Source organism: Toxotes jaculatrix, chromosome 4 (assembly GCF_017976425.1).
Source record: "Toxotes jaculatrix isolate fToxJac2 chromosome 4, fToxJac2.pri, whole genome shotgun sequence".
Taxonomy (NCBI): domain Eukaryota; kingdom Metazoa; phylum Chordata; class Actinopteri; family Toxotidae; genus Toxotes; species Toxotes jaculatrix.
In genome coordinates, this window is record NC_054397.1 from 27190393 (window position 1) to 27209116 (window position 18724).

Here is an 18724-nt window from a genome sequence, read left to right on the forward strand (position 1 = left end):
AATGAGGCAGGTGATCAGCAGCATTATTAGTGATCACTGATAATTACTGATCAATGATGGGAGAGAGAGATAAGTGATCAATCACTCAGCCATCTTAGAACATGAGAGTTATGTTCACATTAAGGAATAAATTCAAAAAATCATGAGAAGGCACTAAAGAGCCACAGTAACTGATAAGGCTGTAACAGTGTAGGGAGGATACTCCCACAGACAACAAGCAGTCTGACAGGAATCTGGCTTCCTTCTAAAACAGGTCACATGTACTGATGCTCCCAAAACCCGTCTCTGTAAATGTAACTCAGAGCTCAGTCCATTTCAGTCTCATCTGTCCCTGTAGAAAGTGAGAAGAAAACTGAAATGATTAAAAGGATTAATATCCTGTGACACCTGATACTACTCTAAGTTATATGAGTTACCATTTAGTAAGAGCTCTTTAGCTAATGTTTGTTTGTTCTGCCTAATGATTGGGTTCAGCACTCCCCTTATTTACATACATACATACATACATCATCTTCATTTACAGGAAGTGTATAGGAGGACATGTGAGGACAGTTAGCTGTAGTAAAGCCTAGCTGTGGCTGGTGAGTTTGGGGTCAGCAGTAATGATTCAGTATTGGACTCACAGTGTTACTGCTGTTTGTGTGGATGTTCTCTGTCTCTGCTCGGTCATATATGAACTTTAGCTTCTCCTCCTCCGTTAAACCAGTTGTTTACTGTAAGACAGAGGTTTTCAAGATTGGAGGCTGCAGACATTAATAATATTAGATTAGTTATTACATTAGTTTTAAAAGCACTTTTAACCTTTAAACTTTCGTTTAGCGGATCTCATAGTTACATACAGGTACAGTGGGTCAGGCCTGTTCTGAAGGGTCTTATTATTAAGCTTTTTGTTGTTGTTTTCATGTCTAACAGTTTGTTCATTTATGACTCCAGTGCTGTTTGCAGCCCACGGTCCACTTGAGATCAACCACAGCAAATGCATTCGGGAAGTGATGGATGCTGTCTCTGTTTGATCTCACGTCCTCTGAAGACACTCATTTCCTCCTCACTGATAAACATTATCATCCTCCACGTGCTTTTCATCCCATCAGCACAAACCAGCTCTGCAGCATCCACTTATCAAGACAGAAAGTTTCTCTTGATAAGTAGATGCCGAGCATAGATCGTCTGAAGAGAAACACAGGTCAAAGTAATATTCGTCTGAAGGGGACAGAGGACATAGGACCTGTACGAGCACTGGCAGCAGAGCCAGAGGAAATAAAGTGTCTGAGACAAAAAAAAAAAAACAAAAAACCATAAGGCTGCAGTTTTCTGCTGTAAATTTATGCCAGTGCCAAAACACCATGACGTAATAATCAGATTATCCAGTTAAAATAATCTCAACTGAGCAAATCCAGTCAATTACATTTGATTCATTCATAACAGTGAAGCAAATAACAGCTAAGTTTTGGACTGGACAGATAAACAATGAGCTCAAACCCACCCCTCAGCTGGTAATTCTCTTTAGGCTCATCTACCACAGATACCTTCCTTATATGACACTGGTGTCACACTGTCATGTGTTCCATTGATCAATATCTGTATCACAATAACTTTATTTTGATTGTAAAACTTTATTTTCTGCTTTTAAATATAGAACACTACAGATACACTACAGAACACAAATTAATGTGCATGATCAAATTTTTTTTTTCTTGTAATTATAATCTTCATACCATCAGACGGAACGGGGACACTGGGACTCCTGGACCTGGCGCTCACAGATGTCAACAGCCCAAAACGTTCTCTTTGGATCTTTTCATCCACTCACAGTTTAGCAGAGAGTCAGATGACTACAGGAGAAAGATCAGCTGTTTCATATTGCAGCCAACATTCTGAGTTACATGGTACAACAGGTTATATCTACATTATTCTAACAGATCCAGTGAACTACAGAAACCAACCGTCATTTAATCCCATATAGGCCTGAGTTCACTCCTCTTCAAATCACAACTCGGCATTTACGTTTTACAACTTTTGAAAACTCTGTTTCATAGTCAATATTAGACATATGTTATAATTAGTATTATATGTTTAGATTATAGATTTAGGTCATAACTGTAGTTCAAACAAAGCTTTTCTTTGCTACACACAGTCTGAGCTCTCTCCATCTATTTCAACACAACGATGTCTCCTCAAGGACAAAGACCACGCAAACAGTTTCTTACACTGTTGACACCAGTATGGTTTTTCTCCAGTGTGGATACGCAGGTGTTGGTTATAACTCCCTGACTGGCTGAAGCCTTTACCACACTGGTGACACCGGTACGGTTTCTCACCGGTGTGGACGCGCAGGTGTCGGATGTAGCTCCCCGGCCGACTGAACCTTTTCCCGCACTGATCGCACCAGTTTGATTTCTCCCCAGTGTGAACACGCTGGTGCTGATTGTAATTACTGGAGCGACTGAAACTTTTCCCGCACTGTTCACACTGGTATGGCTTCTCTCCAGTGTGGATACGCAGGTGTTGCTTGTAAGTACTAAACTGAGTGAATCTCTTCCCACAGTAGTCACAGCAATAGGGTTTCTCTCCAGTGTGGGTACGTACGTGGTTCTTGTATGTACTCAGGCATCGGAAACTCTTCCCACAGTGGTCACAGTGGTGAGGTTTTTCTCCCGTGTGGACTCGCAGGTGCACTGTGAAATTACCCCACTGACTGAAACTCTTGTCACACTGGTCACACTTGTATGGTCCGGCATGGTTATGCAGGTGTTTCCTGTATGAGCTCTGGTCACTGAAATCCCTCCCACACTGGTCGCAGCAGTATGGTGTCTCTTCAGGGTGGGTATACAGGTGTAGGTTGTATGCATTCAGTTGGCTGAAAGTGCTGCCACACTGTTCACAGTGGAAGACTTCCTCTGCAGAGTGAGTGAGCTCGTGTCTTCTGAGGCTACAGATCCGACTGAAAGATTTGCCGCACTTGTGACACTCATGAGGTCTGCTCCTGTCTGAGTCTGTCTGCTTCACCTGACAGAAACAGAGACATGAAGGTCAGAGTGATTTGAGCGACTTGATAAAATACTGCTTTAGCTAATTCTGTAAACTAAATCCGTATGTCTTATATGTTGTGTGGAAACAGTACGTAGCAGCAGGGTGACAGAAAAACTGAACAATTCCAGCTCTGCACTGAAAATATTAGCAAGCTGACTGACTGCAGTTTGCTGCTGGTGTTTCTAGAAATAAAAAATATCTGTAGATAAAATGTAGGAACCAGTGAAACACAAGCACAAGTGGACTCTGATCCAGATTCAGGGTCAGCACTGATTCAGCACTGATTCACTCATTCAAATGTTGGAGCTGGTCGAGGCTCAGTGTGGAACAAGATTCCATTTTCTATAAACCACATGTTTCTATGTAAAATCTTAATCTGTAACACAACTAGTAACAGCAGCTCTCAAATAAATACAGTGCAGTTAAAAGACAAATATTTCCATTATAAAGTAGCAAAGAATGTAAAGTTAGGTACAAGTACCAGTAAAAAGTTTACAAGTGTCATTAAAATATCCATAAGCAGGCCCTTAAAAGCAGTGACAGTGATAACTCCAGTTTTTATTAATAGAAAAGTGATGAGGACATGGACATGGACATGGTCAGGACAACTTAGTTAGATAATGTTCATTTTTCTGAAACCTTACCTCCTCTGAAGAACTCATTTCAACTCCTTATTGGTCAACGTCAGTGTCCTCCAAATGCTTTTCTGCTCGTCGGCAGGTCTCAGCTCTGGAATCATCAAACAGAGACAGGCTGCTCTGAGCAGGACGAAACACAAACACAACAATAACGCTGCAGACATGAAGGTCAGAGTGGAGGACAAGCTGTCCATACACTGGTACTTCACATGTAAAGTTATCTACCAAATATATACTGTAAATTCAGTTTAATTGATGATAGCTTCATAGTGATTAGTGAATGTAAAAAGTATGGAAACTCAAAGCAAAATACGGCACAACTGTTGAACTAATGGAATTTGTCCTATAGAAATAGACACTGTGTTGAATATATTACGTATATTACTGAAGTCAGGGTACCGGTTAATAGTATTCTGATTAGTAGAGTGGATACACACTACCACATCCTGGTGCCTTTAAATGAGTTTTGGAGTGTAGACCCTTCACAGGTGACAGTGCTGTGGCTCTGCCTTACATACATCCTACAAGGAGAAAATAATGTCTTAAATGTATATATAACATTAGTCTTATCAACCACTCAAAGCTCTTTACACGACACATCACATTCACCTATTCACGCACGTTCATTCATCGAGTCTGACGTACAGGGTGGAGGCTACAAATACACCGATGTCAGGGTTTTAAAAGGACCATGCTGTTCTTCAGGTCTGTAACTGACACATTATTTTATACCTTAGTCAACCATGATTACAGTCACATGTCTGTAGTTTGCTATGACAGTCCAGTACATAATATGGCAACTTTTGATTGTAAATAGTCCAGTGTCTTCTTCTCTATTCATTAGGAGATGGCAGGATGGACTCCACAGGAGCATGCATGCATACACAACCACAGAACAAGATTCAAGAGACACACATTGTGACTGTTGACGAGCAGGAAATTGACAGAAAGTCCATCAGTGTGGACAGAGTGACTCATTAGGATCATGGAAAACTCCAATCACCCATGCTCACACACAGAGAGCGTGTCATCGCTTAGCAGGGAAATCTGATGTATCATTTGTAGTCCTGATTTTTGTCTTGGTCTGACTGTAAAGGCCACACTGCCTCCCTCACCTGTGTCTGATGTCTACCGTACTGAACTGCTGCTGCTGCTCACACACACACACACACACACACACACACACGTGTGTGTCCATAACATGACGCTAACATGGTGACATGTGTTACCTAAATAGCTACATCCCAGACCTGCAGAAGGCCATTCTTACCAGGAGGCTTGGAGGAGGAACGGGTCTTCCCAGAAAAAGGAGTCTAAAAGCCTGATGATCCGAGGAGACACAGCCCCCCCCCCCCCCCCACATCTGTCAGGGACTCAGGTCCCTGGAGTGAATGTTAAACTGTCCTGGCTTTCTAAGCTGTAGATGTGTATGTAAATAATTCAAGAGGCTTAAAAATGTTAGTAAAAATGTCTTTATATGTAAATAAATCATGAACCAACAAACACTCAACATCTGCATGGACATGTACCAACATGTATCAAAAACTGGCAGCAGCAGAGCATCTCATTGTCTGTTGACATGTCCCTGCATCTAGTGCAGGTGCAACACCTTCTAGTGGGGAGCTGTCAGGGATGGATTTAAATACAGAATTTGATTTATTAAAATCTTAGTTGGGCAAAAAGCTAAACGCATCTGATGAATCTTTTTATGAGGAAGTTTTGACAAATAATAAACAAACCTGCATTTCAGCTGTTCTTCTCTCATATAGCATCCTCTGGTCTTCAGGGTCAGTCTCTTCTCTGACCCTAACTCCTTTGCCTCTCACTTTTGTGCTCCCACCCTTCCTTCACTCTGTCTGTCTCCTGCTTCAGAGGAGACAGACTTGGTGCTTGATTTGATGCCTTTTTTATTTTTTTTTTTTTACATTCATCCTTCACGACACCTTGTAGAGTTAACACTGGTTTACACTTTTTTCCTTGCACATTTATCCAAGCTGTGACCCTAAAAAACTATTTTCAAAAACATGACTCTCTCTCTGTCTTCATGATGTTTCTAAGTGGACGCTATTTCCTTCACATAAACGCTGATAAAACAGAGACACTCGTCATGGGTCCACACAAGGACTGGTGATATGGTCCAAAATGTTTTGGATGCTGAGTCCCATCGCCTGCCTGTATTTACATACATGTTGATTCAGTTTTTATCAGACACACTGAAATAACTGTAATGACTACTAAATTTGGCAAACTTTACTTTTCACTAGCTACTTGATCCAAAGACTGAAAGTCCTGGACTCAGATTCCCCACAGACAGAGCAGTAAAGTCTCCTACACTTTCTTAACCCGAATGGACATCAGCTTATCTCGCAGGCGGTCGGTGGAATCCACACACCAACCTGTCCACTCTGGTGAGATGACAGACATCACCTGTGGCAGATTAGATCACCTGTAGCTCATTAACACCAACTACATTACAGCTAACACAAAAAGTTCCAAGCAATAAAGCAATACAATTTACAACAAAAACAAAGAACCAGGAAGTTAAAATATATACAAGATAACATCATTAAATGATCACAACAAATATCAGAAAAAGCCATACAAGTGAGTTTTCCTGCCTGAGATCTCCCAGCAGGGAGTTCCACAGCAGAGGGGCCATTAATAGATCAACACCCTGTGACTGTTACAGCTCGGCTGTGAGACAGATGCTGTGTTACACACACACACACACACACACACACACACACACACACACACACACACACACACACACACACGTGCAAATGTATGTCATTCGAGAAAATACTGGCAGCAGTTTGCTGCTGATGGATTGGTCTCAAATAAATCACCCGCAGACAGTTCTGACTATTATAAGTCAAACATGGACGGGCTGACCAGGCACAGACAGTCCCCCAGTGGTGAGAGCAAATGAGTGACATGAAACAGAAGCATGTGGCGGTTTGGTTTTAATCCACAGTGGCCGAGCTCACAAAAGAAATGCTGTAATGTTAATTTCTGTTCGATCACCTCACCTCTTCTGATGAGCTCATTTCACCACCTTACAGGTCAAAGTTAACGTCCTCCAGATGCTTTTCGTCTTGTCAGCATGTGTCCCATCTGAAATCATCAAACAAAGACAGACTGGTTAGAGCAGGAACAGCCACTAGAACAGCAGCCCTCCACCACAAAAATAACCAAGCCACCAAATTATATGTTATGTAGCAAGAGTGCATCAAACACCGGTGTGTTCTAGACCAAAGGTGGTTTGTCAGAGAGATTTAGAAACGGTTTGACTGCACAGCATCCATTTTAACACATGCATGTTTCCATTTAAAATCATCTCTTTATTAAAATGTGCATTGTTGCACAGGTCCATAACTGTGTTGACAGTGTGTGCATTGTTGACTTCATATTCTCCTCATAATACAGACTGTCATTTATTTTTATTCCGAGGCTATTTTATTTTTATTCTATTTTATTTTTATTCTATTTTATTTTTATTCTATTTTATTTTTATTCTATGCTTATTGTGTTAACTGTGTAAACTGCTCTCGTGCCTTGAATTGCCCCCCAGGGAACAAATAAAGTTCTTTGATTTGATTTGATAGCTCAGGCTCTTGTTTTTATAGTTACACGGTCTATACAGGACTGTGCACTAATGCCCACTCACGTTATTCCCAAAAGCTAATGGCTTTATTCATACTCACTAATCAACAACGTTGACAATAATGTTCAGAGGTTAAGTTTTGTCAAATAATAACACGATGCTAACAGGCTAACAGGCTAAATCCGAACAACAGCCGTGTTTAGTTCCAGCAGACAACAACCAGGTTCACATACACAGGGCTAACAAAGCACGGGCCAAGCTTTACACATACAGGCTAACGCGAGTTAGCAGTGAAGAGCCGGAGTAAAGCCGCTACACGGTCGGACTGACAGCCACCGACGACCACTAACGCGCACACAGAAACACCAAGTAAACAGAGAGGAACAGATACCTGTCATCTGTCCTACAGTCTGCTCAGCTAGCATCTGCATCTTCTTCTCTCATTTTAATACCGCGCTACAAACCAAAGTGAAAGGTGCATGGCGCCACCTACTGGAGTGTATAACACCATGACTATAGAAGCAGTTTGTATTCTGAATGTTAGCACTGTGTCCTTTGAATATTCATATAAATCCGTTTGAACCTGTGACTCTGTCCTCGGTCTCCATCAGGCCCTGATCCTCCATTCAGTATCGCCTTCTTGGAACATTACGGACTTTTGTGGAGAAGAAGAAGAAAAGAGCTCCTTCTCCAGACTGAAGCACTTCAACAAAATATGTAACACTTATTACTGTGTTGTATTTATTGGATTTCAAGAAAAAGTTTCACATCATTTCAAGATTGAAAATGACCTTTGATTATCTACACTTCTGTATATGTACACTACTGCTCAAAAGTTTTCAAACTTTACACATTTCCAGTCCGGTGAATAACATGAAATGGTTCTAAAATAGGTGGTAAACTGTCCAAAGTCAAGTGAAGTCATGTCTTTTCCTTTTGCAGATACAGAAACCACAGAGCACATTTTATTTTCCTATAAAATGCTTTACTGAAAAGCTACACTTTTACTTAAAAGATCTGAGAACGTGTTCCAGCACTGCCTGTTGCTTGTGTGGAGTTCTGTTTCCTACAAAATAACAACATTAATATTTTTTTTAAGTAATTTAATCTCCCATGTTTGAATATTAAGTGGCTTGTAATTGAACAGACTCCATTAAACAAGTGTAGTCAGGAATGTCTATTTTTTCTACTGCTATCTGAACATGCTGATTAATTTTAAATCTTATATGAAATCCACTTACTGCACTGGCAGCCAAATGTCCTTCTACCAGACATGGTAGCATATTATATGCTACCACGTCTGATTCAATCTTTAAATCTGTTGTCAGGTAAAATTAAAGATCCTTCACTCTGAGTGTTTCTCCCAGAATTATTTTATTTGAGGCAGGGTTGAAACAGCAAGAAGACCATAAAACTACGTACTGACACCCCAGATAATAACAATAATCCATGTACACTTTAGTGGGACATCAGACTGAAACCAGGATGAAGTCAGTCTGCACACTCGTTAGTCCAGTGAGACTGTGCAGACACAAGCACGTGGTCCTCACTGGATGATCACACACTGGTCCATGCTGTCACACAGACAGTGCGGTATTCATCTGTCTTCAATAAATATATGATCCAAACATTGCAGTGGTAAAAATCAAGAAACATGTTGAAGTATAATCATCTTATCAGAAGAGGATGGCGCTGATGTTTGATTTGAAACAAAGGATGCATCGTCAAATACAAATCCAACCCTGAAGCACATCCATCACAGCTGAGTCTGTCTTACAGTATGTACAGTATGGACGTCTGTGTGTGTCAGAGAGGTTACGCTGGTATGTGCTAACTGTACACTGCGTATGTGTGTGTGTGTGGTGACTATCGGTAGAGGTAATCAGCCTGTATGTTGGCAGCTATCTCTGCTTCCCACTTGTCTCCGTTGTTGAGGAGCTTCTCCTTGTTGTAGAGCAGCTCTTCGTGGGTTTCGGTGGAAAACTCAAAGTTAGGACCCTGCAGAGAGAAACAGAGGGTGGAGAGAGGAGAGTAAGGAAGGAGAGAGGGATCAGAGGTAAGAGCAAGATGAGAAGGAAAAGAAAGGAATCAAAGCAATAGGAAAGAGGACAAAGGGAAAGATGAGGACTGTCATTAATGCAGCTATTCAAGCTGAAAGTCATCTCTGGGTTTAACTCAGGCTTCCAGGTCTTTAACGAGCTGTAATTATTACAGGCTCTGCTTTTCTTTCCACTCTTCTGTTCCTAGAACTCTATGTCAGCTCTGCACACGTTCTAGTTAGTGGGATGAAAAACAACAGCTCGTTTGCAGAACAGCAGACACAGCGATTAATAACACAGTGTATTTAGATAAGCTCTTTTTTGTTTAATAAGCTAAATGATTAATTCTAAAAATGATTTACAGATTAATCAATAATGGACTATAGTCTTTACTACACACTGGGAGAGTTCAGTGCTCTGGACCTGTGCTCCAGTCTGAAAGCTGAATGAAATACTTTTCTGTTCATTTTCAGTTCATCTGTCCACATCAAGGAGGTCTAACTGTGCTGTAACACAGCATCTCACACACACACACACACACACACACACACACACACCTCTACGATGGCATCCACAGGACACGCCTCCTGACAGAAGCCGCAGTAGATGCATTTGGTCATGTCGATGTCATAGCGAGTCGTCCTCCTGCTGCCGTCACTGCGAGTTTCAGCTTCGATGGTGATGGCCTGGACACACACACACACACACGTGGTTAGGATGAAAAGAGACACTGACAGTGACCTATCACAGGATGTCTCTGCTCTGGTGGCTGGTATTTAGATCAAATATTAATGCCTATATTAATTCACTGTGTGTGTGTGTGTGTGTGTGTGTGTGTGTACCTGGGCAGGGCAGATAGCTTCACACAGCTTGCAGGCTATGCAGCGCTCCTCTCCTGAAGGATACCTGGTGTAACATCATGACAATCAACAACATTAATCAACATGATGATGTTACTGCACCAGTCGACTGTTGACTCGCTAGTTTTTTGATCTTAAGCTTATTCAGCCTACTTCAACAATGCTTAGCAGCATCTTGAGGTGATGTAAACTCTGATCACACAGCAAGCTGAGTCCATCAATATGACATACCATTCAACACTTTAAAACAAAAAAAAACACACTGAGTGGTTGATGAGCGGTCGTCCTCACCTGCGCAGGGCGTGCTCTCCTCTGAAGCGAGGCGACAGGGGTCCCTTCTCAAATGGGTAGTTGATGGTGGCAGGCTCTCTGAACAGGTAGCTCATGGTCATACCCAGACCTGACATCACAACACGATCACTCACGTTGAAAAAGAAGAAACTAACACGTGCAGCGGCAGGACCGTTTCTAAACATTTTAGATAAGACATTTACAAAGAGAAGGTTTGAACAGAGCTGCCCTGCAGCGCTCTGTACGTCACCTGTCAGTATCTTTACATGCACACTAGTCCCTGTTACGTGTTATCCTCTCTGCTCACACCTGCTGCTGCTTGTTATAAAACTTACACTGACCACTATTTAATATATGTGGTGTCTCAGTGGGTCACTCACTCTAAAAGACATCCCTTTAGTCTTTTAATGGGCACGGTGTGGCAGTTTTCACAGCTGTCATTCTAGGAGCAGACATCTGGATTTATAGATGATACCCAGCTGCCTCTGGACTTCAGTTACTTTACTTTTATTCCCGAGTGTAAATCACTGTGTATCATAGATTTTCTTCTGTTAAACCCACTGTCTCGCTAATTACTACTAATTACTGCTCTGCGCAGAGTGGCTTTAAATTAGGCTAATTTTAAAGATAAACAGCTGAATTCAGAGTATCACATTTCTTATTAATGTGTGTGAAGGTCAGCTGACCTCTGAAGAGCTCTGTCCACAGCAGCGTCTGAGCAGCACGGTCTGTAATGGACTTCATGTCTGTGGGAATCTCCTGGGCATTCACATACTCTGCACACACACAAAAACAATCAGGTGAATAATGTGTGAAATTTGAACATTTGTGACTATAAATGAATTTGTATAGATCGGTGTACACTCTCATGCTGTCAGGGGCCTGTACATAGGGTACAGGCCCCTGACAGTCCTTCAAAATGAGACACATCAGTGACAATAATTCATCACAGTGAGCTGTGTCCGTGTGTTACAGTGGTACTTACTGAATCCTTCCCTTTGTGCAGAGACACTGAAGGACCTCACTAGATTCTGGCTGGTCACAAAAGTGCCTGAAAATAAAGATTCATTAAAAAGTGAATTATCATTAAGAGCCCTATGGTGGAAACATCCATTAAACAGCACTGCAATGCATCACACCTGACTACACAACTAAAAGACAACTACGCAGGTGCCTGATGTGTGTTTGACCATCTGCTGAGAGCAGACAGATATAGATTCTTTTCATCTGACCTGGCTCACATTAGTGACACATCTATGAGGCTTGAGATTTCACACCTTCTGTGATGACTCTGACAATAACACGAACAAGCCCTTCTGCCACATCTATGGAATCAGACCTATGTATGAAATCAGCCCACTACAATTAACTTTTGTCAGTGCAACTGAGTGTGGTGAAAAATCTTACCTGGCCTTGACACGCTGTAAAGTAAACGCAAGGTTGCAGCCATGACGTCTTTGAAGCTGAAACCACACACACAACAATAATGAGGAACAGTTCAAAAGTGTATCAGTACATTATCATAATATTTATTACTTGAAGCAAAAATGGGTCTCTACATATTAATGTGAACAACTCCTCGCTACTCACAGTTGTCTGGCATAATCTAAACAGTGCGAGGTCTGATTCTGACAAATAATTAATACTGACATTGCAGCGTTTTAGATTATAATCAGTGTTGCCATTTTCCACTCAGCAGGGCCAGCTTTTCTTTAGTTGGGCAGATAAAAACTGATTTGGGTGGGATGCTATAATTTGGGCTACTTTGGGTCCTTGTACCACTCAGGTTGAAATACTGGTGTTCTGAGACCAACAAGAAGTTAGTTATTGTAGTTTGGCTGCTGATCAACACGGCCAAAAGCAGCAGTGACACACAGTTCATGGAGGACATTAAGAGACAACATTATACTTCCTGTTTCTTGTGAATGTTTACATCTGTTCACGTAAGTGAAGACTAACAAGAAAAATAATGTAATTATGCTGACTTCTTCTGACGTCTAATAAAAATATACACATACATATATAAACGTATATCTATATAGACACACGTATACAAACACAGCTATACACGTGTGTGGGTATGAGTGAATATAAACACCCCCTGTCCTACATGCCGGTTCTCTTTGTAGGTAAAATGTGGCAACACTGACACCGAGTAACACCGAAAAACAATAAAACGTGAACTGCTGCCAACAGTGTTCTTCTAACGTGAAAATGATCTCCCTTCGTGTTACACAGTCGCATCCTGATTCGCAGCAAACTAACTTCATAGCAGCTCTTCACCTAACCCTGTTAACGGTCGCGTTGACGCTCCTTCGGCGGCATGACATTGTTCGGCTTGACAACAGTAACTTGCAAGGCACACACACACACCAAACACCCCTGTGACCAGTCCACTTCACTGCACACGTACCGTGCACAAGAAATGGTCGTTGACTCTGATTTACTTTGTGAGAAGTCAATGATTTTCGCTAAGCTAAGCTAGCTCTGACTGGTAGCCGGGTTAGATCACATACTGTCAAGGACTTTTGCATAAAGGTCGCTTGAGGTGAATTGAGGGTAAATCTAATTCTTGCAAGATCATTTATGAATGATAATAAATTGACTATTTGGTTGTGACGTAAATGAAAGTTGCAAGAAATAAGATTTTGTGACTGGAAATGATTTTAAACTCACCGAAGTGTCGCTATTTGGCCTTCTGAACCAGAACAGCGGACGATTTGCGGAACGGACCGTGCGTGTACAGGAAGTTACACAACGTCGTTACGTCGATGGACGTTCGGCAGACGTCCGTGATTTTATTTTTAATTGATTGTTTTGTGCTTTTTTCCCCCCTTTTTTCTTAATTTATTAACACAACACAAATTTGAGGCCTTATTTTTTGAGGGTTACAACGGTGGTTCACGTCTTACCGAGTTACATCACCATGGTAACTCATGCTACACGGCTAACCAGCTCCACAAGCAGCCCTTTTGAAGCCTCTTTTGGCAGGTGCAGGGGAAGGCTGGTGGCCGTAACACTTGCCAGCCTTTCGCTATGTGTAGTGGTTATTTAATTCATCATCAAATTTATCAATTCATCAATTCATTGCATTCTTTCATACACCTTTCTGGTGATATTGATGTTTAATATAATTCTTAATCATGACACTGAACTAATTCACCAAAGCATCCTGTTAGATTCATTATGAAGTTTATGGTAAATTTGGAAAAACCTGGCGAGTAGTTAATAAGGCACATTAAACATTTCAATTACAATAACAATAACTGTAGTTAATAAAACTAATGTACATGAACTGTACTACACAGACAGTCTGAAGTCTCCATCAAATGAAAAACATACAAGAACAAGCAAAATCAACTATTTAACCTAACTTCTCTGACCTCTGTCAGATCTTCAGTACACAGTCTGTCTTCCTAAATCATACCTCTGCAGTGGTTACAGCAGTACACATCTATTACAGGACTCACATTTTGGCTCCTGTAACATACACTTCTGCTTGACCAGTTCCAGATATCAATTTGGGAAATACTTTCACCTGTGAGTCGACTGTGCTAAATCTGATTCAACACTTAATTGCAGATTAGTATTTTTTTTTTTTAATCCTGTTTACTACCACTGCTTCTAACAACAGCAGAGATGAAGTCCAAGGCGTAAAACTGAGTGTGAATACTAAGGACCGAGAACAATAAACTTCTAAAAAGCTGGCCTGTCCATTCATCAGAGGAAGCTGAACTGGATCTGGTTTTTCTGGCATCCACCCATGCAGTCTCCCTTCTCCACAGTCAGATGAATAGCACCAAATACACTGCTCCATACATGAGGTCTTCATTCTGCTGGCACAGATCATTCAGTTTTCAGTGTAGAAACCTTTTGCATGGGGTGGGTGACCAAAGAACATCGTAATTACAGCGAACCAAAGAACTTGACTATCCTGTTTAAAATAAGGTGAAATCATTACCACGTGTGATCCTCTGGGCCTGGAGGTCGAGGCCACAGGCTCAGGGGGAGGAATGTTTCCCTCTTCCTGCAAAATGAACACCATAGCAGTGGAAGCAATTGATTTATTTTAGGATAGAAAGCATTTGAATCATTTATTAGTCCCAAGTGCAGATCAGCACCATTCACAAGGGATTAGAGATAAACCAGTCACCATCTGTGTTATGATGGGAAAATTGGAAAAACTGGCGTCAAAGGATTAAAGTGTTTCCCAAAGTTGTCTGAGCAAACAGACACTGTCTGGTTTAACTACAAGTGTATCTGAGGTTTTATTAATGAAGAGCCATTTTACCAGTTCAGCAGTGTAAACCTGTCCAGTTAAGCTTAAATGCAGTAGCAGTAGTAGCAGCAGCAGAAACATTAGTGGTTGTAATTCTGACCTAACTTTGTTAAGATCCCAGTTGATTTACGAAAGAACAAACTCCATGATCCTGCTACAGTTTTAAACACATTGTTTGACATGTTATTTAAATTTGATTCCTTGCAGTAGCTTATTTCCCTCCCAGTTGTTGTTCAGTGATCTCCTACAGAATAATGATGGCAGTAGTAGTTAGTAGTAGAAGCTGAATTGAAGGCACACACGCAACATGCATCAGAGCCTTCATGTTAAGGTAATGGAGCATGTGAATTTTAATTGAAAATGGTTTTGATGACACTTCCATCTGAGCTCTCCACTACAAACACGTAGTACCCTCTGTTGAAGGCTGTGGACTGACAGCTCACCGTAAAAGTAAGTGACACTTTTTCTCTATCGAATATCAAATATTCTCAGTTTGAGTTAGATATTAAGGATGAAGGTCAGGTGTCATTTTCATCAGTGAAATTATTCAAGTCAAACACCCCCCCCCCCCCCCCCCCCCCAAAAAAAAGAAACAGAAAAAGAAAAACGATTGCAAATATCTCATGACTACAAGTTCACACTTCCCATAAGCCATCATTTAACCTTTGATTTACTTATTATTTTAATGTGTGAAGAGTAACTTCAGTCAGTAACACCAGCTGTGCACATTAGCTTTACCTGCTCTACACAGGAATTTGCTTTACAATAAACTTTGCTATTCTCTGTGTCTCTGGTCTTCCAGTGACTGAGCTGTGTAATGGGACTGTGTTAATGGAGTGTTTATGGCCAGAGCCAGAGAAGTGGGTGCTGGCAGCTGTGCTGGGACTGGAGATGATCATGGGGGTTGTGGGAAACTGTTTTGTTCTGCTGGTCAAAGTCATGGTAAGGTGGGACGGTTGTTCCTTACACAGTGTTAGTGTGACACGTTATTCGCGTTAGCTATGTGTGTGAATGCAGAAGATCATAAAGTCTGTGGTTGAAAAACTGAAACTGAGTGTTTTTGTTTTGGGTGATTACTAATTTCTGCGGGATCTCAACGCATTTTCTTCTTCTGTCTTTCATGTCCAGTGCAGGGGTCAGTTCTGCTGTCATTACTGGCTTCCTTTCATCAGTCTCACCTTGTCAGATTTAGGTACAGCATACACTGACACTAACACCAATCTGTTACAGGGATATGTACTTTAATGTCTTTCTTGGTGTTATCCCACTGTCTCTAAACCCACTTCATCATTTCATGTGATTCTAGTGTTGTATCACTTGGCATCATTTCTGATTATGAACCACTTCGTTATTAAGGCTGCTCCCTTCTCATCATCTCTGGCTCCCTGTTGGCCATTCTGACTGGGGGTCAGAGTTCACCGTGGTGTGAGGTCGTCAGCCTGCTGAAGTTTGCCTTCATCACCTCCTCCATAGGGAGTATAGGTACTTTCCAGCTCTATATACACACACAGAAACCACTTCATCACATCTTGTCTTACATGGGTGGCCTTACACACACCATACTGATACTGGGTAGTTTCTCTTTTTCCTCTCATTGATTCCACAAGATGTTGGAAGCTCTGTGTCAGTCCTACACAGTTCTGTATAGGACAGACACAGAGCTCTTAATTCTAAATTTTCTAGGTTACATTTATGCAGCAGACACCATGAAACATTCTTTGTACATTTGAATGCTTCATCATGTTTTTAACTGGATTAAAATTCTTAGTATCCTGTAACATTAGCTGCTGAGTGAATGTATTGTGGTACAAAGTGCAATACTTCCTTCTGAAATGTAGTGGATCAGAAGTATGAAGCATCAGAAAATAAAAATACTCAAGTAAAGTTCCAGTACCTCTAATTTATATTTAGATCCAGCATTAGATTAAATGTGATTAGCTCCTTTCCAGCAGTGGTACTGCAGTAGCAGCCATGTCAGCAATGCAGTATTGGTACCATAGCAGCCATTGTAGTAGACAGCAGTCTTGTGGCTTTGATGCAGTTAATTTAACGCTTTCTGTCCTCCTCTGCAGCTATCCTCTGTGTGCAGCGGCTGATTGGCAGAGCCTCCACAGGAAGTCCTATCTTTGTTGTTATGGTGACAGCGTGCTCGGCCTCTTGGGTGACAGGGGTGGTGTTTGGGAGCGTCCCTGTCGTCTACGCTTGGATCAGGTATGTAGTTTAGTTAATGCTGTTAGTGCCCCACATGCATGCACATAATAAGGTGAGACAGTGATCTATCCTCATTACGATCCAGAGCTAACATCCTTGTCCAGGCCGCTTAAAAATGGACCTAAAATCTTGTTAAACTTTCCACCTGAGCCAGTTCTGTCTGAAGAGAATGGCTCTGAATGGATTTGTCCTTCTCACACTCCACTTGTGTTTTTAAATGATCTGATTCATGAATGGCAAAAAAAAAAAAAAACAACAACAAAAAACGAATTCCTCATGAACAGTGGCCTCCGGTATGTCTTTGCTGGCATCAAAACCCTCCAGTATAAAAAAAAACGGTCATGATGATAGTGAGGAAACAGTGCCTGCATGAGGTCAAACTGGAAATGACAACATTAGACCCTATAACACTGCATCCTTTGCACTGAGGAATTCCAGGGAGCTGAAGGCTAAAATGAAAAATGAACGAATGAGACAGGTGTGGACTGATACCCTCTAATCCCAGCTGGATAACTGTATCTACTCTGTTATTGTCCAACATGTCTTCTCTGTCCTACAGGTATGACAATGCAGAGATGCTGTGTGCTGTCTTTTGGGAGAGCAGCTACTCAGACATGTTGGTCTACATTCTCTGTGCTTTCTCCATCTGTATCTTCCTCCCCTTCCTCCTCATCTGCTTCTCCTCTCTGCTGAACGCCGCCGGCTGCTGCTCGAGAGGCAACAGGTGACAAAAGATCATTTCACGTCACACAGCACGAGCTGGAAACAGCTCAGATTAGTAACTGATGTTTACACCTGGCAAACTAAAACAGACTCATGTTAAAGGATAATTACAGTTTATTTCAGTCTGGTGCATTTCCCATAGATGTGGTTATAATGCCTCTGAGTCATGCTAATTCTGTGCTCTTTTTGGTCATTTTTTTGTTTCCATGTGGTGGTTTTGCATCACTTCTTGTTAGTTTTGTGTCTCCTCATGGTCATTTTACATTTCTCTGTGATCATTTCGAGCCTCTTTGGGTTTATTTTTGCATCTTTTGTGTTCGTTTTCTGCCTCTTTGTGGCCATTTTATGTTTTTTTTTAACTAAGTTTTATGACTTTCAAACAAGAAATATTAAAAGTATCTTTGGGGGGCACAGGCACACACTTCCTGTATGCCCCTTCAGGGTTCCATCTAGTGTAATAGCTAACTATAATAAGCAGGCTGTAAACAAAGCCATCTTGTTTCCTTTTTATCGCAGTGATGATGAAGCAGATCTGTCTGAAGTCACTCCTCTGCTGGTAGCCTCCTACATGCTCTGCTACACTCCCTTTGTTATGTCTGAGGTGACCGATACACTCACTCACTGTGAAACATCACATCAGCTGTTGTATTTGCGGGTACACAAGTGGAAAAGCCACAGCGTGAACTCACAATTCTTTGTTTCTCTCCATCGACCAATCAGCTGATCCTGCTGGGTAGGCTGGACCTGTCGCCAGCACCTCAGTGGTTAAGGACGGTGTCGTCAGTGATGTCGTACCTGGACTGTGGTCTGAACCCTCTCATCTACTGCTCCCACCAGGACTTCAGGGAGGCAGGCCTGGCCCTGCTGTGGACCAACAAGAGACCACCATCAGAGCCTGTCCTCACTGCTATCACTAAACATGAGCTGTAAACATGTGAGGACGTGATAACACTAAATATATATATATTCTATATGCTACACTTTGTGAATGAGCCAGTTTTTCACCTGTTTCCATTGAGGTTTTATCAGATGTCATCAGTGTGAAT

The 18724-nt window shown here is 41.5% G+C and overlaps 3 protein-coding genes across 17 annotated transcripts; 1 reads left to right on the top strand and 2 right to left on the bottom strand.

Annotated features, from left to right (window-relative positions):
- Window positions 1–629: 629 nt before the first annotated feature.
- On the bottom strand, window positions 630–7711 carry LOC121181008 (zinc finger protein 239-like). Of its 15 annotated transcripts, none has more exons than XR_005893982.1 (5): window positions 7667–7710; window positions 4049–6785; window positions 3675–3759; window positions 1716–3006; window positions 630–713 (listed from the first exon to the last, which is right to left on the bottom strand). XR_005893982.1 is itself a non-coding variant. In XM_041036757.1 (5 exons), the coding sequence occupies exons 4-5, from the start codon at window positions 3690–3692 to the stop codon at window positions 2125–2127; spliced, it is 900 nt and encodes a 299-aa protein (XP_040892691.1). In that variant the 5' UTR covers window positions 3693–3759; window positions 4106–4189; window positions 6701–6785; window positions 7667–7710; the 3' UTR covers window positions 1609–2124. The 15 variants fall into 15 exon arrangements, 14 of the variants coding, with proteins under 14 accessions (XP_040892691.1, XP_040892689.1, XP_040892685.1 ...); XM_041036757.1 differs by lacking the exon at window positions 630–713 and having other exon boundaries at window positions 1609–3006; window positions 4106–4189; window positions 6701–6785; XM_041036755.1 differs by lacking the exon at window positions 630–713 and having other exon boundaries at window positions 1609–3006; window positions 4049–4189; window positions 6701–6785.
- A 921-nt stretch (window positions 7712–8632) lies between these two features.
- On the bottom strand, window positions 8633–13225 carry ndufs8a (NADH:ubiquinone oxidoreductase core subunit S8a). The gene is made up of 8 exons (XM_041036766.1): window positions 13142–13225; window positions 11873–11928; window positions 11451–11516; window positions 11152–11241; window positions 10466–10574; window positions 10157–10220; window positions 9872–10000; window positions 8633–9273 (listed from the first exon to the last, which is right to left on the bottom strand). Exons 2-8 carry the CDS (start codon window positions 11913–11915, stop codon window positions 9142–9144), a joined length of 633 nt encoding a protein of 210 aa, XP_040892700.1. The 5' UTR covers window positions 11916–11928; window positions 13142–13225; the 3' UTR covers window positions 8633–9141.
- A 1826-nt stretch (window positions 13226–15051) lies between these two features.
- si:dkey-9i23.8 (parapinopsin) lies at window positions 15052–18608 on the top strand. The gene is made up of 9 exons (XM_041035647.1): window positions 15052–15075; window positions 15237–15261; window positions 15547–15686; window positions 15873–15936; window positions 16101–16226; window positions 16817–16955; window positions 17515–17679; window positions 18195–18279; window positions 18399–18608. The coding sequence occupies exons 1-9, from the start codon at window positions 15052–15054 to the stop codon at window positions 18606–18608; spliced, it is 978 nt and encodes a 325-aa protein (XP_040891581.1).
- The last annotated feature ends 116 nt before the right edge of the window (window positions 18609–18724 follow it).

Excerpts from the sequence above, each read along its gene's own strand:
- si:dkey-9i23.8 (XM_041035647.1), top strand. The coding sequence starts at position 15,052 with ATGCATCAGAGCCTTCATGTTAAG. Across the intron at positions 17,680-18,194 it reads TGCTGCTCGAGAGGCAACAG|TGATGATGAAGCAGATCTGT; the intron begins GTGACAAAAGAT and ends TTTTTATCGCAG. Across the intron at positions 18,280-18,398 it reads CTCCCTTTGTTATGTCTGAG|CTGATCCTGCTGGGTAGGCT; the intron begins GTGACCGATACA and ends TCGACCAATCAG.
- ndufs8a (XM_041036766.1), bottom strand. The coding sequence starts at position 11,915 with ATGGCTGCAACCTTGCGTTTACTTTACAGCGTGTCAAGGCCAG. Across the intron at positions 10,001-10,156 it reads AAGCTATCTGCCCTGCCCAG|GCCATCACCATCGAAGCTGA; the intron begins GTACACACACAC and ends GTGTGTGTCCAG. Across the intron at positions 9,274-9,871 it reads CTGTGGATGCCATCGTAGAG|GGTCCTAACTTTGAGTTTTC; the intron begins GTGTGTGTGTGT and ends TTCTCTCTGCAG.